This window comes from Cebus imitator, unplaced genomic scaffold, assembly GCF_001604975.1.
Source record: "Cebus imitator isolate Cc_AM_T3 unplaced genomic scaffold, Cebus_imitator-1.0 Scaffold204, whole genome shotgun sequence".
NCBI lineage: Eukaryota > Metazoa > Chordata > Mammalia > Primates > Cebidae > Cebus > Cebus imitator.
The window spans coordinates 2,910,344-2,928,240 of NW_016107519.1; the positions used below are offsets into that span (position 1 = coordinate 2,910,344).

Below are 17,897 nucleotides of genomic sequence, written 5' to 3' on the forward strand. Positions count from 1 at the left end.
AAAAGTGAAATCATATTAATACTATAGAAATTATTTCTGCAAAAATATTTTGATAGATGTAATTTGTATCTGTAATATCAGTGGAATAATAAAATACCATAATTATCAGGTTGTGGGATTTTGTTCACTAAGCAAGGGTAAAAATGTCTGGATTTGCTTTAAAAAGATAGTTCTGGCCTGGTGTGGTGACTCATGCCTGTAATCTAATCCCAGTACATTTTGGGAGGCTGAGGCAGGAGGATCTCTTGAGCCCAGGAGTTGGAGACCAGCCCAGGCAATACAGTAAGATACAGTCACTCCAAAATATATTTTAAAAAAAAATTATAGGAATGAGTTTGATTCAATAAATATATTTCTGGCTTCATGTTAAAAAAAAAATTAGCCCAGTGCGGTGGTACACACCTGTAGTCCCAGCTACTCGGGAGGCTGAGGCAGGAGAATCATTTGAGCCCAAGAGATTGAGGCTACAGTGAGCCATAAGCATGACAGGAAAAAAAAGATAATTCAAACTTGTGATTAAATAATTGGGCTATCTTTAGCATATCAGTAATATATAACAATTTTTGTAAAATGTAAAAATGCCCCCTCTAGACACTTTGGATTGGAAGAAAAGAGTGAAAGTTTAAAATGTACTTCAAGCCCACATTTCTGAACATATGCGTTCCAGTATGTTAGAGAATAAAATGTAATGCAAAAGGCATATAATACATAGTGTCATAAACTGCACGGTCTGCCTGCTGCATCACCCATGAAGTGGCGTGGAGGGGGAAGGGAAGCTGGACCAGGAGCTGGAGGTTGGGCGCCTCTGTGCTGGCGTCAGCACTGTGGACTCTGCTGCAACTGCAGCCAGCTCTCAGGACCGTCTCTGAGCCGCCATTTCCCAGTTTGTAAAATAAGGAGCATAAACTAGACCACGTCTAAGGTTCAGCCCGTGCTAAAATGCTAAGATTCCATATTTCTTCCATATAAGACAACTGAAGGGTGTCATTTGGATTTATATAAGGATATTGCCTTTTAACTGACCGCACTGTGTTTATGAGGTCAGTGCTGATCTCCTGTTCAGACGTCCTGACTTGTGTTTTAGACATGATGAAAGCCTGTTCTGATTGCTGCTATGCTGAGGCACCCCTGTAATTTTCTCTATTACTTACCTTTGCCCCAAGCCACCCCTCAGAAAGTGTACTGGTAAATTCAATTTTACTTTAAGGAAGTCATTTTTTCTCATTATTCAACTTTTAAAACTTTGAGGACTGAAAGATTGAAGGAAATACATTAACATAGCACTAAAATATCTAAATAAAATGTTTGGATAAGTAAATGATTTCAGTGGAATTCTTAAGTGGTTCACGGAAGTCATTAAAACTGACAGGCCAGGTGTGGTGGCTCACACCTGCAATCCCAGCACTTTGGGAGGCCAAGGCGGGTGGATCACCTGATGCTGGGAGTTCAAGACCAGCCTGACCAACATGGAGAAAACTCTGTCTCTAAAAAAAATTTTTTTTAATTTTTTAAAAAAAAAAAAAAAAAAAAAAACCAAACTTACAAAGCCCTTTAATAATTGGCAGAAGAAACCAGATGGCTCCACTGGGAGATGGAGCTGGGCCATCTCTGGAGGTAAAAGAGACCCCAGTGGGACATGAACAGTCTTGGCAGGTGGTGTTTCTGATTACATTCCGACTCTCTACATTTTCCTGTCAATTGAATTGAAACTGAACCAGCTGTTAATTTTCTAGCTTAATGTTAGAACTTCTTGTGGAAATGGTGCTTTAGTGCTGATTTCTTGAGGGAATATTTATTTTATTCAAGTATTTTGAGAAGAAAGACTGTGGATAAATCATATATTTTTAATTTTGTCATTCTCAAGTATAAAATATTGAAGACAATTGTTTTTAAATTAACATAGTTGTTTTATTTACTTCCAGTTTAAAATTAGCTCACATATGGCCAGGCGCTGTGGCTTACACCTGTGATCCCAACCCTTTGGGAGGCCAAGGTGTGCAGCTGACCTGAGGTCAGGAGTTCAAGACCAGCCTGGCCAACATGGTAAAACCAGAAATATTTTTGTACTTTTTACTAAAAATACAAAAATTAGGTAGGTGTGGTGGCACACGCCTTTAATCCCAGCTACTTGGGGTGATGAGGCAAGAGAATCGCTTGAACCCAGGAGGCAGAGGTTGCAGTGAGCCAGGATCATGCCACTGCACCCCAGCCTGGGAGTGCAGTGAGACTCTGTCATAAATACAATAAAACCAAATAAAAGCTTTCACTAAACTTTTAAGTTATAAAAGGTCAAAAAAGAAAAACTGATTGGTCATTCCCTTTGACTAGAGATGAAAAATGTTCACCATGTTTACTTTAGCCAAATAAACATTTAAGAGCATGGGACTTTCGGGTATACATAAAAGACTGAAATACCCACATGAAAAAGAAAATAAGAGAAATAAAAATAATATATAGATGGCAGACACTGTTGTACATGCTTTCCATATATTCTTATTTCATAAATATAAGCACATTTAAAATATAATGTTAAAACAATTTTTGTTTCTGGAGATTTATTCTCTGATGATAAAAATATATAATCTGGCCGGGCATGGTGGCTCATGCCTGTAATCCCAGCACTTGGAGAGGCCGAGGCGGGTGGATCATGAGGTCAGGAGTTCGAGACCAACCTGACCAACATGGTGAAACCCCGTCTCTACTAAAAATGCAAAAATTAGCCAGGCATGGGGACACGTGCCTGTAATCCCAGCTACTCGGTAGGCTGAGGCAAGAGAATGGCTTGAACCCAGGAGGCTGAGGTTGCAGTGAGCCAAGATTGTACCACTGCACTCCAGCCTGGGCAACAGGATGAGACTCCGTCTCATTAAAAAATATATATATACATAACCTTAGCAATGCTTTAGCACTATTAAATAAAGAAGTTGAAAAATTAAATGCATAATATTCCTAAATCAGTTGGCTGCAGATGACAGTAATGCTTCCTGCCACGGTGTTAGATTATTGAAACATTAAGAATAGAACCCATGTATCTCTCCATGTAAATTGAGATGGAAACCCCTGCAACTATCCACTAACACATAACTTTCAGATAAAGCGTGCTCTTAAATTGTATATGTGTATTTTATAATAATGCTAACACTTACTAAAACCTATATTATCTATTGAAAAGATGTGTAGGACTCCTATAGATTTATTTTAAATATTATGAATATAGCATACATAATAGGGCAATGAAAAAATAGAATAAGCTGTCATTTTTAAAAGCACATCAAAGTTGGTTCTTTAAGGAAAGAAAAACTAGCAAGACTAATATTTTTAAATCCCCAAATAAACAATATTTGGAACCAAACAAAGGAATTTGACTACAAACTCTAGAGCTTCAAAATCATAAAATGCCATGAATGAATAATTTTACGCCAACAAATTTGAAACTTAAAGTGGAAAATTTTCCTAAAAATATAAATGATCAAAATTGGCTTAGTAAATAGTAAACCTACGTATGTTGGTAACAATTAAATTAAATTTGTAATTAAGTCTTCCCTCTTATCCCCTAAAAAAAAAGAGTAGTCCCAAACTCTTTTATAGGAGATTCTTTTTTTTTTTTTTTCCTCTCTTGTTACCCAAGCTGGAGTGCGATGGTGAGATCTTGGCTCACCGCAACCTCTGCCTCCTAGGTTCAAGCAATTCTCCTGCCTCAGACTCCCAAGTAGCTGGGACTACAGGTGTGTGCCACCATGCCCAGCTAATTTTTGTATTTTTTAGTTGAGATGGGGTTTCACCATGTTGACCAGGATGGTCTCAATCTCGTGACCTCGTGATCCACCCACCTTGGCCTCCCAAAGTGCTGGGATTATAGGCGTGAGCCACCACACCTGGCCTATAGGAGATTCTTATATGAGCTTATTCAGATAATTTAAAATTTTTCAGGTTAAAATAACTTTCATACCAAAGTCTGATGATAGGACAAAAAAGGTCAGACCAATCTTAAATACAAACAAATAAAAATCCAAAATCAAGTAGTAGCAAATTGAATGTGATAGTACATTAAACATAAAATCATTGATAGGCATGGTGGCTAACACACATAATCCCAGCACTTTGGGAGTCTTGAGACAGAAGGATGGCTTGAGGCCAGGAGTTTGAGACCAGCCCTGGCAACATAGTGAGACCCCATCTTTACAAATGAAAATGACTACAAAAATTAACCAGACATGGTGGTGTGTGCCTATAGTCTCAGCTACTTGGGAAGCTGAGACAGGAAGATTGCTTGAGCCCTGTAGCTCAAAGTGACGGTGAGCGGTAATTATGCCACTATATTCCCTCTGAGTGACAGAGCAAGGCCGTGTATAAAAAAAAAAAAAAAAAAGTAATTAAATCGTAGCAAAGAGGACTTACCCTCTTCGGTGATCTACATTTAAAAATCACAATAGATGGAGGGAAAAAGTGTTGTGCTACATCTAGTACTCATTCATAGTTTAAAAAGCAAAAAGAGAACCAAGTTTTTAGCAAAGAAAGACTGGAAGGAAATGTCTTTAATCTGATAAAAATTAAAGCATCGTGCTCAATGATAAAACTTTGGAAACATTCATGTTAAATTCAGAAACGAGAAAAGATGTTACCGTACCATATGGCCAGTAAAGGGAAGACAAGAAAAAAAAAACAGGAATTAGAATTAGGAAAAGAAGAGACAAATTTATCCTTAATAGCAGATTATTTTTATGTCTACATAGAAAATCCAAAAGAATCTCCTATTAGAACTAGAAAAGCCTTTGTAACAGGTTGCTGGATACAATATCAGTATACAAAAAGAATGTTCCTAAGTAGTAATAACAATCAGAACATTTTACAAACTCTTTAGAACAACTGTAAAGAAGTATCTAGGGATAAATCTAACAAGATGACTAAGACCTTCAGGGACAGCCTCTTAAGGCTCAGGGAATTAAAGAAGCGTCACCCCAGTAGAGCGGTTGCACTTGCTAATGAGAAAGCGAGTGTACAGAAGTCAATCTCTAAGTTTAATGCATTTCCAGTCCACACCCTTTCTTGGATTTTTGTGGGTCTTGGAAAGCTATACCTAAGTTTCCTATGTTAGACATAAAAGGCCAAAAACTGTCAAAAGACACGTTTGTGGAACAAGGTTGGGGGACTTGTCCTACCAGACACCAAGTGCTGTATATCTAGAACTGCTGCCATTGGATATCCTGCTGGTGTGGTTAACAGGGGTAGCCTTCTGTCATTTTCTTCCGGAGATGGAAAACTAATATCATGTGCTCTCAGTGTGAAACTTCAGAGATTCAGGATTTTCCTCTTTCATGCTGCTCTGTGTGATTGAACTGTGGCACTAGATTATAGGTGACACTAAACCAGCTTTTAAAGGCCTGCTTTTCATCTTGCTCAGACAATGCTAAATGTTGAGGTCAGCTGTATAGAGTACAAGAAAAGGTCTTTTGTTCCTTTTGTTATTTTGACAGGTTTGTTTTGAATTCTATTTCTTTTTTAAAAAGTCAGATCAGAACTACGAAAATGGCGGGTTTAGGTACCTAACACCACAGGCTAGGTCTTGTGCCATCTGGAAATTACAGTCTGTAAGTGCGAAAGCTTGAGATAGACAAGGAATGAAAGAGGCTAATGGAAGACAGTCTTTCCAGTGGCTGAAAAAACAACTAACTGGATAAGCCCATTTTCGTTGTATATTTGTGACTAGTTCAGTCCAACAGGCCCTTTAGATATGTGCCAAACCCAGGATGCAGAAATGAGCATCTGAAGCACCACTGCCCTGCACCAAACCTCACAGATGTTGCTACTTAAACGTAGAACTCTTCCTGGGTAAGCCTACATGTGACCCTCAAAACCTCAGTGTTCCAGGCAATCACAAACAATACAAAATTAATTTAACTCGCTTTACTCCATATTGTATTACCTCTAATTTATAAACCAAGTAACAGTGTTTTAAATTGTCAGTATGGGCCAGGCGTGGTGACTCTGGCCTGTACCAGCCCTTTGGTAGGCCAAGGCAGGCAGATCACCTGAGATCAGGAATCCAGACCATCCTGGTCAACATGGCAAATCCCTGTCTCTACTAAAAATACCAAAATTAGCTGGGTATGATGACAGGGGCCTTTAGTCCCAGCTACTCGTGAGGCTGAGGCACAAGAATAATCTGAACTCATGAGAGAGATTGCAGTGAGCCAAGATCTCACCACTGTACTCCAGCCTGGGCAACAGAGCGAGACCCTGTCTCCAAAAAAAAAAAATTTTAATTGTCAATATGGTGTTATGAGAGGGAATCAAGTATGGTACAAATTAACCTTTTGGCCGTGACTGCATTCCGGAGTCTTTTTTTTTTTTTTTTTGAGACGGAGTTTCGCTCTTGTTGCCCAGGCTGGAGTGCAATGGCGCGATCTCGGCTCACTGCAACCTCCGCCTCCTGGGTTCAGGCAATTCTCCTGCCTCAGCCTCCTGAGTAGCTGGGATTACAGGCACGAGCCACCATGCCCAGCTAATTTTTTGTAGTTTTAGTAGAGTCGGGGTTTCACCATGTTGACCAGGATGGTCTCGATCTCTTGACCTCGTGATCCACCCGCCTCGGCCTCCCAAAGTGCTGGGATTACAAGCGTGAGCCACCGCGCCCAGCCTAATTCCGGAGTCTTAACTAAAACTTGGGCTTGGTGGTGATCAGCTCCTCTGCAGATGCCCCGCCCATCCGTGCACACCCTCTGGATGCTGTTGGACCCCTGGGCTCCGTCGTCAGCCCCGTTTCCTCCTCCCCTGCCCTTCAATAATCTGAATCCAGCCTCAGGGTCCGCTTGGTGACAGTTCCCAGACGTGCACCTCCAGCCTCCACACTCACAGATGTCAGGCATTTTAAACTTAACATGTCTCAAACAATTCATGATAGCCATGTTCTTCCCCAAACCTGGGCCTCCCCTGGCCTTCCCATCTTGATAAAAGGCAGTTCCATTCCTCCCATTCCAGGCACAATGCTGATGCCTCCCCACACCAGCCCAGGGCCATGCCTGTGGGTCCCACTTTCAGGCGTATGCAGGCGGGGCCGTTTCTCACACCTCGACTGCCCACTCTTGTATGTCTGGATGGTGGCCCGGCCTCCTTGCTGGGTGCTGTGTGTCTGCCCCTGCCCCGCAGACTGCCCCAGGGTGGCCCTGTGAGCACGGCCACTCTTCTGTTCCGTCATTCCAGTGCTTTCCCGTCGCACTGAAGTGAGAGCCCAGGTTCTCTGCCCATCTGCTGTGGCCTGTCTGCCTCCCCAGCCCCAGCTTGCTGAGCTCTAGTCACCCCGTCCTCGCTGTCCCTTGAACCCACCAGGGATGCCCCTACCTGAGAGCCCTTTCCGGCCTGGATCACTCTGTCCTCATCCCTGAGGCTCCCATGTCCTGGGGCCCTGGTCCTCTCTGGCCTGTGCACCCCCAGCGATGCTTCTCCCCAGCATTCTGCTTCTCCAGGGCATTGGGGCATCTCACACATGGAAATTCTCTCATGTTGCCTGACTTCCCACCAGCATGGGGGCTGTACCGGGACAGGGGCCCTGTGTTCTGTTCCATGCAGCCCCCAGGCTGGAGGCGTCCCTTCGTGGAGCAGGCCTCAGCAGCCCATGTTGACGGCCTGCATCTCCTGTGCCTGCAGAGGAGCGGGCTAGGGGGTTGGGACCTGATCTCTTCCACATCCTCTCCCTGCCTTGCTGTCAAGCTTCCTTATCTCCTCAGGGCGAGTCCTGCCCTTGCCTGAGGAGGTGACCTCCTCCTTGACCCTGTCAGCACTCTGGAGACCTTCTGCCCAGCTTTCCCTCGCTGGCTGCCTCCTGGCCGAAGGAGCCGCCCTGCTCCTGCCCCACCTCCCTCTAGCCACCCTCCTCTTCCTCTGATGTCCAGCACCCACAGCGCCCCGTCTGGGGTACCTCTGCCGGCCCCAGGCCCCACTTTTGCCCATGCTCTCTCCTTCCCTGATGTTCTCGATATACTGAGAACAGATGGAAGCGGATCCACCCCTGCGTCTGCTTCCATCCACGCCGCACTGACCCCTCCCCAGGACAGGACACTTGACCACAGTGGCCTCCTGCCTTCCTGTGAGGTGGATGGGCCTTTCTTCCCCTCCGTCCTTTGGGCCCTTTGAAGGACACTGACGCAGAGTCACCCCTGCCTCAGAGGCCCCGCTCAGCACCGTGGGCCCTGGCTCTCCAGCCTCACCTGTCAGAGGCGAGTGGCTGTCACAGCTGTACCAGGCTCTGCGGGGCCTCAGGTGGCCTTTGCCCTCCAGCCCCGCCCGGTGTTGCGTGGAGGGTCCCACACTGCTTGAGAGTTGGGAGGTCACTCCTTGCCTTCCCAAGGTCAGAATTCTCTAAATGAACTTTTCCAGAAGACTAAGGGAGAAACGGAACAGAGTTAAAAGGATGAAACAACTTCAAAGCACCCATTCTAAGAACCTAACACAATCCAAGTCTGGCCTTCTGTGGGGATGCTGGTCAGGCACAGACCGAGGGTCCCCTCCCCACCCTGTCCAGGACACGGTCCTCCCTGCCCAATCTTAGTCCCCACGCTGCCAGACCATAGGATCCTTCACGCATACACACACACACGCACATGCGCACACGCACACACAAACCGCACACCAGGAGCCGTGTTCTCCCGCCTCCCTCTCCATCTCTGTTCTTTGCTCAATGGTCCTGCCTAAGAGGGAAGCTGCAGTGCAGACCCTCTTCCTGACGCCCCCAGCCCCGTGCCCCCGGCTGCCTCCTGATCGTCCTCACTCCTGTCCCCCGCCTTGCTTTCACAGCCGCCCCCTCGCCTTTCTTCCAGGCTCAGTTCAGCACTTGCCCCAACTTCTTTCTCTTTAAATGGTGCCATGGTATTCCCGGTCGCCAGGCTCAGCCTCTGGTTCATAGCTCCTTTCGCCCTGACTCTAATCAGACGCCGTGTTTTGCTTTATTTTTGTCTTCAGAATGTGACTCCTTGCTGTCCTTCCTTTCTTCCATTTGCCTGCCTGTCACCCAGCCCGGGCCTTGGACACATGCTCCAAGATTACCACACTCTTGTTGTTCAGATGGTTAAGAATCAAAGCTTTCACTGAGACAGAACCAAAAAGATCAAGTGCCATCTCATGAGAGATCATAAACATCCTGCAACCAAGTACTGTATAACCTCACCCCACAGTTTTTAAGTCTGTTATCTAAAAAGGGCTCCATAACGTGGGGTGTGGTATTCTGTCATTAGACCGCACGCACCTTGCAAGGTTAAGTGATCACACTGGGGGCCTCCCTTGGGTGCTAAGCCAAAGCCTGTGTTTTCCTCTGCCCAGTGGTGCTCAGGACGCGTGGTTCGGCATCGCCCTGCCTGACCTTAGCCTCCGTGGATCCTGGCATACCCTCTCTCATCCTCTGTCTGTACTTAGCGGAGGAGAGTCTTACATGGGCTTCATATCTCTGCTGATTTCACTATCTAATGGTATTAGGAATATGATTACCAAGTGACATCAGGCTGGGCGTGGTGGTTCACGCCTGTAATCCCAGCACTTTGGGAGGCCAAGGTTTGTGGATCACTTGAGGCCAGGAGTTCCAGACAAGCCTGGGCAATATCACAAGACCTCGTCTCTACAACAAAAATTAAAATAGGCAGGCATGGTGGTGCACGCCTGTAATCCTAGCGGCTTGTAGGCTGAGGTGGGAGAATCACCTGAGCTCAGTGAACACAAGGCTGCAATGAGCTATGATCGTTCCACTGCACCTTAGCCTGGGCGACAGAGTGAGACTCTGTCTCTTAAAAAAAAAAAAAAAAGGTTGGGGGGTGTAATTGATAAAATGCCTCCACAGCTCTGCATATCAGAGCCAACCAAATCTGACAGTGAGTGAGGGGAGGTGGACCCACATCTGCTGGGGAGGCTTCCACGCAGGTCTGAACAGGATCCAATTGTCAGTCTCCCAGACAGATTGTCCGTCCTCTGGTTAAATTTTCATTTATTCGCACGTGTGTTTTACAAAACAAAACCCAAACTGTGAAGTGTAGTTGTGAAGCTCAGAGTAAGTGATGGGGACACAGGCACCCTGGCCCTGGCTCACTTAGAGTCTGTTGGGGAAACTGCTTTCTCCAAACGCTGCGCCTGACATGGGAGATTGCCAGGCAGGAGGATGGAATCTACTCTAAACTCTCGGTGATCCACAGTCGCTATCCTCTGACATGGGGCTAAGCATGCAAAGTGTATTGTATTTGTCTGTGTGCTTGCTACAGACACGATTAAAGCAATGAAAGGTGTAGAAACCACAATGAAAGAACAACAAAAAAGGAGTCAGCTGGTTTTTTCGAAAGCTACAACTTCAAAAAATGAAAGCCATGGTCATTGATCTTTTATGATGAGCAATGTGATATGTTGTCAAAGAAAATGCAGAGAACTGTGAAAAGGAAAATCACCCGTTCTCAGAAGCACCACTGTTAACATTTCAGTATCGTTCTTCCTTCTTCTGTGTCCATGTAAGAGCGTGTATAAAAGAGCTGATTTCAGACTATAGTGTTGTCCTAAGCTCTTGCCACTTATCATCATAGCATCAGTCATTTTTCATGTCATTAATGTTCTGAAAAATTACATCTAATGGCTACTTTATATTTTAGTAGTTATAAATGATCCATAGCTTTTCATTTTCCCAGGCTGTATTTCATAAAGCATTTAAGATAGTGTATCAGGGATTCTTTTTCACTTGCAAACAACAGGAAACTTAATTTGAACAAATAAGATCTTCCCCTCACATAAGAAATCTGGAGGTGGCTGATGGGGCTGATTCGGCAGTTCCACAGTTCACAGCAGGTGCCCTGCCATGCTTCTTGACTCATGCTTGCAAAGTGGCTGCCCAGCTCCAGCATCACATCTATAATCTGTGTGGAAAAGAAAGGGAAAGGATAGCACAAGGACCGCTTGCCCTTTTCTTAGAAAACCAAAGCTTTCCCAGACATTCCCCAGCAGGCATCTTACACCTCACTGGACAGAACTGCCTTTTCTATTCACCTCCAGCCACAAGGGAGAACAAAGAAGCAAATATTTCCCTTCCCAGTCACAATAGAGGCAGGTAAGGGAGGGAAGGATGGGAGAAGGAGCTGGGTTGGCCAGAGCACAGTGTCAGCCACGGCCAGCCAGCACTGCTGGGGTAACTGTTCATCCTCTACCGGCTGTTTGTTTCCAGTCATTCCTTACGGGTACATCACAATACACCACGTGCACACATTTATCCAAGTCTCTGATTATTTCCTTAGTACGATGTCCTGGAGTAGAATTAGAGGTCAAAGCTATTGTTACGTTCATGTCTCTCATTCTTTTCCAGAAAGATCCACACAGATCCCCCGTGTGCTACCACACGCAGTGCCCGAGAGCTGGATGCTCCCGTCTGGGACACAGTCTGTCCTCCTGCCTCTGGGACACAGCCTCGTCCGCTGGTGGGGCACAAGCAAGGGTCGGGCTGGTGGCTGGTCCTCATTCTTGTAGGTTGCACTCAGAGGTCGTGAGGCTCTTCCAAGGGCATATATTCAAGTGTTTTGCAGCCCCTGGGCCTACAGGATCTGGAGCAGGCTGAGCCGCTGTCGTCAGCTTCCCCGTCCTATCGTCTGGTTTACCAATGGAATAAGTAGTTATTCAGCCTCGTGTTTCTCCACCGGTGCATGATGGGCATTTGGGGTGGGACAGTTCTTTCCTGTGGGGTCACTCCAAACATGGCCCCACAGGGAAACGCCAGCAGAACTGTCCAGTCTGTGGCGGGCAGCGGACCCCTCCCTCATGATGCTCCATGCCATCTGCCCTGTATGGGGGGCCGGCCAGGCCCCTGTCCCAGCACCCCATGTAGACTGCTTTTTAGCAAGACCTGCTGGAGCATGTGCAAGGCGTCTGGAAGGGGCATGAGCTACCCACAGTGGCCTCTCCTCAGAAGCCTCCAGAAAGCATATTACCTGGCTGTTCTGCCTACAGACTGGGACTGGAGAGGATGCCTGTGCCAGCCCCGCCCTCAGAGCCAGGCCTAGGGGAGGGGCACAGGGGGCAGGTGTTCTCTAGAGCCCAGAGGTTGCCCTTGCCCAGGGAAGCTTGGCAGGTGAGGCTGTGAAAGGAGGGAGGGAATGCAGGGAACCTGCTCGAGCAGAGGTGGGGTAGGGGGAGGAGGGAGGAGGTGACAGCCATTAAACTAGGGCATGGCAAGGGGGGGAGAGAACCCAGGGCATCGGTGTAGGCCTGCGGTGGCCACCTCTGAGGGGACAGTGGAGGCAAGGGGCAGGTCAGCAGGCAGTGACCGGATGGGGCAGGGCTTTAGGTGGGAGAAGCAGCATGTGCAGAGACCTAAAGGTGGAATTTCAGGCTGCAGTGTGTCTGGGCCCAGGTCCTGGTGGGTCTTGCCTGCTGTCATGGTTCTGTTCTGTGCAGCGTCTGCCCAGACGCCTGGGCAGGGAGAGGCAGAGATGCCATTAGGGGACCTGGTCCCAGCCCAGAGGGACACTTGGAGGGGAAGCAGGAAGTGACCCAGAATGGTTCCCAGACGTCCTTCATGGGACAGACGGGATGGTTTCAAGTGCAGTAATTAAGTTTCTAAAGTAAATCATCCCACTTCCTTTGAACACAGGAAAAGACGGCAGCCACAGCAGGAGGTGAGAGCCTGGGAGGACACGAGAACAGCCAGCTTTCTCGCAGAGCTCCGGGGCCCAAGCAAAACGTGGGAGTTTATTGTAAGGGAGGGTTAACATTTGTCTGTTTCTTTAGATTGCTAGTGAGTAGAGTTTTTTGTTAATTTGCCTTTGAACAAGTTCATAAAAGTTAATATTTAAAAAATATATATTTTTAAGACGGATTCTTGCTCTGTCACCCAGGCTGGAGTGCAGTGGCACCATCTTGGCTCATTTCAGCCTCTGCGTTTCGGGTTCAAGTGATTCTCCTCCCTCAGCCTCCCAAGTAGCTGAGACTAGGGAATAGTAGGTGCTTTACCACACCTGGCTAATTTATGTATTGTTAGCAGAGATGGGGTTTCACCATGTGGGCCAGCCTGTTCTCAAACTCCTGACCTCAAGTGATCCACCTGCCTCAGCCTCCCAAAGTACTGGGATTACAGGCATGAGCCACTGTGCCTGGCCTAAAATATTTTAAAATTGAAAATGACAAGTGTTTTCTTTGGTTCCACTGGAGACTGTGTCCTCACAGCTGAGACCACTCTCCTCACTGCATAGCATGGAGCTGTCTTTCCGTCCACATTCCCAGCATCCAGCCTGTTGGGGCAGCAGCGACGTGGGACACAGTCTCATCTTCATCCCCTGTGTCTGTGGGCACTGCCACCTTCTCAGCAGGCCTGTGGTCCCACCTCCCTCCATCCCCGTGAATGACCATGGTGTACACACGCTCAGAGAGAGGAAGCTGCCTGCCTGGTGGTGTTTACCCGACACTTGCTGAGTTGGGCCTAGGGGTGGGTCTGCAGCTGGGACCACGCATCCCCCATGGGCTGCCTTCTTTGGAGTCACACCTCAGGGGCAGGTGGGGCTGGTGAGCCCTGCCCAGCACCCGTAGGCACTCTGACCCAGAAGACCAAGGACCCATGCCATCTCCCATGCTGGTTGGGCTCTACTCACTTGCACCCTGACCGAGTCTGGGCATGCTGTGTCCACCCCCGGACATGCTGGGTACCCTCGAGTGCTGTTGGGTGACAGCCACGGCGGGTCTGGCTCTGCTGAGCTGGCCTCTGCTCCTAGCAGGATCTTCAAGCTCGGTTCACCCCAGGTGCTTCCTCTGCCCCCATCGTCCACGCCTCGAGCTCTGCCCCCATCGTCCACGCCTCGAGCTCTGCCCAGAATCCAGTGTGGGCACTCAATCAGCTGAGGTGATTTCAGGTGGTCATGAGTTGATGCTGAATCATGCATGAGAAGATCGTTCCCTTATCAATTCTGTTTCCACCCAAATAGTGGCCTTGGAGAAGGGCTGGGTTTGGTACTAGCTTGTTCAACACCTCTCCAGTACTCCCCATCTTCCTCTTTGCAGCAAAGAGAGAGCTTACACCCAGAGCTTTTGCCAAGCAATATCCCATAGAATGTATGATCTTCGCTGTCATCAAGGAATTTATTCTGTTTTTAAAAAAGGGGAGTACACCTTTATTTCCTTATTTCCAAAATAAAGCTGGCTGAGTTGGAATGTATTTACTCTTAAAGATACCATCCACTGAAGGTATTAGTGCCAGTTTTCCATTGACAGTAGTAAACTTTCCTAGTTTAGATAAATTTAAGCATAAAGAGTTGATGTGAAGACAGAGAAAGCAGAAAAGGTATTAGATTAGCATGGCAGAAGTTCTGAAGGTGGCATGGGCATAGGGATGGCAGCAATTTGGGAAGAGGTTGCTGTAATCCCACCTGAACAGAAAGGTCATGATTCAGAATTGGCCCCAGTGGTGGCAGAGCCCCAGAGCTCCTGTGGGGTCAGCCTCAGGGAGAGAACCCGGGCAGCATGGAGACCAGCGGGGGCATTTCTCTCCTGGCTCTGGCTTCCTTGTCTCTGAAATGAAGAGTTTAACCTGTGGTTCCTCACGGACGTTTGCACTTGCATAGTGTGCTCAGCCACGTCCCAGGGAGCTGCGATGCCTGCCCTGTGGAGAAGCTGCCCATCAGCCCCATCCCAGGCCATGGGGCAGTGGCTGCAGCCCTCAGGTGCAGACCCTGGCGCTCAGCCATCGCAGCCCCGGTGTTAATGAGCGTTTTCTCCTTGCAGGTTAGGAATCTGAAGCAATGGGTGACTGGAGCTTTCTGGGAAGACTCTTGGAAAATGCACAGGAGCACTCCACGGTCATTGGCAAGGTCTGGCTGACGGTGCTGTTCATCTTCCGCATCCTGGTGCTGGGGGCCGCGGCAGAGAACGTGTGGGGTGATGAGCAGGCAGACTTCACCTGCAACACCCAGCAGCCGGGCTGCGAGAACGTCTGCTACGACAGGGCCTTCCCCATCTCACACATCCGCTTCTGGGCGCTGCAGATCATCTTCGTGTCCACGCCCACCCTCATCTACCTGGGCCACGTGCTGCACATCGTGCGCATGGAAGAGAAGAAGAAAGAGAGGGAGGAGGAGGAGCAGCTGAAGAGGGACAGCCCCAGCCCCAAGGAGCCGGTGCAGGACAAGCCCCGCTCGCGGGATGACCGCGGGAGGGTGCGCATGTCCGGGGCGCTGCTGCGGACCTACGTCTTCAACATCATCTTCAAGACGCTGTTCGAGGTGGGCTTCATCGCCGGCCAGTACTTTCTGTACGGCTTCGAGCTGAAGCCGCTCTACCGCTGCGACCGCTGGCCCTGCCCCAACACGGTGGATTGCTTCATCTCCAGGCCCACGGAGAAGACCATCTTCATCATCTTCATGCTGGCGGTGGCCTGCGCGTCCCTGCTGCTCAACATGCTGGAGATCTACCACCTGGGCTGGAAGAAGCTCAAGCAGGGCGTGACCAGCCGCCTCGGCCCGGGCGCCTCCGAGACCCAGCTGGGGACGGCCGATCCCCCGCCCCTGCCCCCCAGCTCCCGGCCGTCCGCCGTCGCCATCGGGTTCCCGCCCTACTACGCGCACACCGCTGCGCCCCTGGGACAGGCCCGTGCCGTGGGCTACCCCGGGGCCCCGCCACCAGCCGTGGACTTCAAAATGCTAGCTTTGACCGAGGCGCGCGGGAAGGGCCAGTCCGCCAAGCTCTACAACGGCCACCAGCACCTGCTGATGACTCAGCAGAACTGGGCCAACCAGGCGGCCGAGCAGCAGCCCCCCGCGCTCAAGGCCTCCCCGGCGGCGGCCAGGCCCGCCGCGCCCAGCCCCACCAGCAGCAGCTCCCAGCAGCTCGCGCCCGAGGCCGAGGCAGGCGCGGCGCCCCTGCTGCTGGACGGGAGCGGCAGCAGTCTAGAGGGGAGCGCCCTGGCAGGGACCCCCGAGGAGGAGGAGCAGGCTGTGACCACCGCGGCCCAGATGCACCAGCCGCCCTTGCTCCTGGGGGATCCGGGTAGGGCCAGCAAGGCCAGCAGTGGGCGGGCCAGGCCAGAGGACTTGGCCATCTAGTGCCCGGGTGTCTCCAGACAGCTGTGTAGTGATCTTTTTCCTAGAAACCAAAACCAAAGTGCAGTTCCCACCAGCAGATAGAGCCTGAAAGTGAGCGTCCAGAGTCCCGGGAGGTGGACGATGGGGGACAGATCAGGTTTCCGTGTTCAATGCTTGCTCTTCTTAGCACTGTGAGTTAACAGTGGGGATGACGCCCACTTTGAGTTTGGGGCTTTGGGAGGACAAGGGTTGTGGGCCTTTAAGATCTTCACAGCAGCGCAGAAGCCCAGTCGGGAGGGCTGTCCCTGGGGTAACTGTTCTGTTGTGGTAAAGCAGCAGGTATCTTGCAGTCCCTTCAGCTCCGGGGCATTTGGGTTTTCTATTCCTACGCTCTCCAGAGCCTCTGGGCAGCCCAGAGAATCATGGAGGCACTTAGCTCTATCTCTGTTTGATACTTTTAACTTAGAGTTGAATTTCATTTGGGATATTTGCCAAACTGCACTAAAAAAAGATTTAGAGCAAGTCTATGTAGTGTCATTTGAGTTTCCGAAATTGCATGTGAAGCCCAGGATATCAAGCTGCAGGCTTCATGACAAGTGACAAAGAGCAGTTACTCCGGACGCAGGCTCAGTGGGCAAGGGCTGCAGAGGTTGCTGGCAGAAGGCAGGTGGACACACAGCCACACCTGAGGCCATTTTTAAACAGTTGAGGAAATTGACATAAAAGTGTGTCAGGTATGCCTTAGGTATTTATTTTTTAAATGATATTTTGTGCTTTGATCTGAATGGTACAGATATGCCTATTTTCTTCCACTTTTCTTTCAGGAAAAATGAAAGAAACATAGTGTTTTTCTTTCTTTACATACTGTTAAAATGATTACTGACCAAGACAGTGCTAATTTGTCCTAATGCATACTAGTAGATTTTGAACTTTCTTTTACAAGAAATTCTTCAACTTCATGAGTCGCCTAATTATAATGAGAATGTGCTATGTAAAACAAAAGCAGGGGGAATTTTTAAGTGCATTCAAATACTTGAAGTTCTGAAGATTTTGAATGGGAAGTGAAAAGTGAACTAATGTTGGCAGGAAAATTATTTATACGGATGAATCTATGACAGTCTACACTTTAAAGAAAAAGTACGGAATAAAACACTTCAAGTTTCCTAATCGTTCTTTGTGGGCAGCCTGCTTGCTTTCTGCGGTGTAAATAATATGAGTGTCTGAGGATCCCTGCCTGGGGCAAGGGCGTGTGCCCATGCAGGGTGTGTGCCCCCTTCTCCCTCCACACCAGAGCTGTCCTGACAGGGAAAGCTGTTTCTGTGTGTGGGCATGGCTGGAAGATGGCAGAATTTTCTGTCCTGCAAACAAGGCTGCAGTATCTTGGTCACCATTTGTTTATAAAATGAACGACGGTCATGTTGAGCCTGTTTCTACTCAACTTTTCACCCTCAGCTTCTGAGTATCATTAAGCCTTATTCAGCAAGTCCCTATGCTTTCCAATTTAATACATTTTTTATAAATTAGCTTCTTGATGGTGCATTTGGAACTACACTCCCAGCATACTTTCTGTTTTATATCATAAAGGGTGCTCCACTAACAATCTGATGAAAGGAATGCGATTTCCAAGTCTCAGATTGCTGACTGCAGCTAGGTTTTCATGTCAGTCAAACACAATCGGTTCATTAGTGCATTCTGCTTGCTGTAGGACACACTGGACAGGCCCCTAGGCTTGAAAAATGCTAAGTTTTCCATACATATCCTTGAAGCCTTTATCAACCAGACTGAGAAAAAAAGAGAGAAAGAAAGTGAGAAAGAATGAAAGAGAGAGAGAAGGAAGGAAGGAAAGAAAGAGAAAGAAAGAAAGAAAGAAAGAAAGAAAGA

At 48.2% G+C, this 17,897-nt stretch overlaps 1 protein-coding gene across 2 annotated transcripts in view; it reads left to right on the top strand.

The window, feature by feature from the left end:
* Positions 1–17,185, top strand: part of GJA3 (gap junction protein alpha 3) — a 21,797-nt gene extending 4,612 nt beyond the window's left edge. For both annotated transcript variants that reach the window (XM_017548205.2, XM_037745593.1), the window contains exon 2: positions 14,722–17,185. In XM_017548205.2, coding sequence (XP_017403694.1) covers positions 14,739–16,037 — 1,299 coding nt within the window. In that variant the 5' untranslated portion in view covers positions 14,722–14,738 and the 3' untranslated portion in view covers positions 16,038–17,185. The remainder of the gene's footprint in view (positions 1–14,721) is intronic.
* Positions 17,186–17,897: the final 712 nt, after the last annotated feature.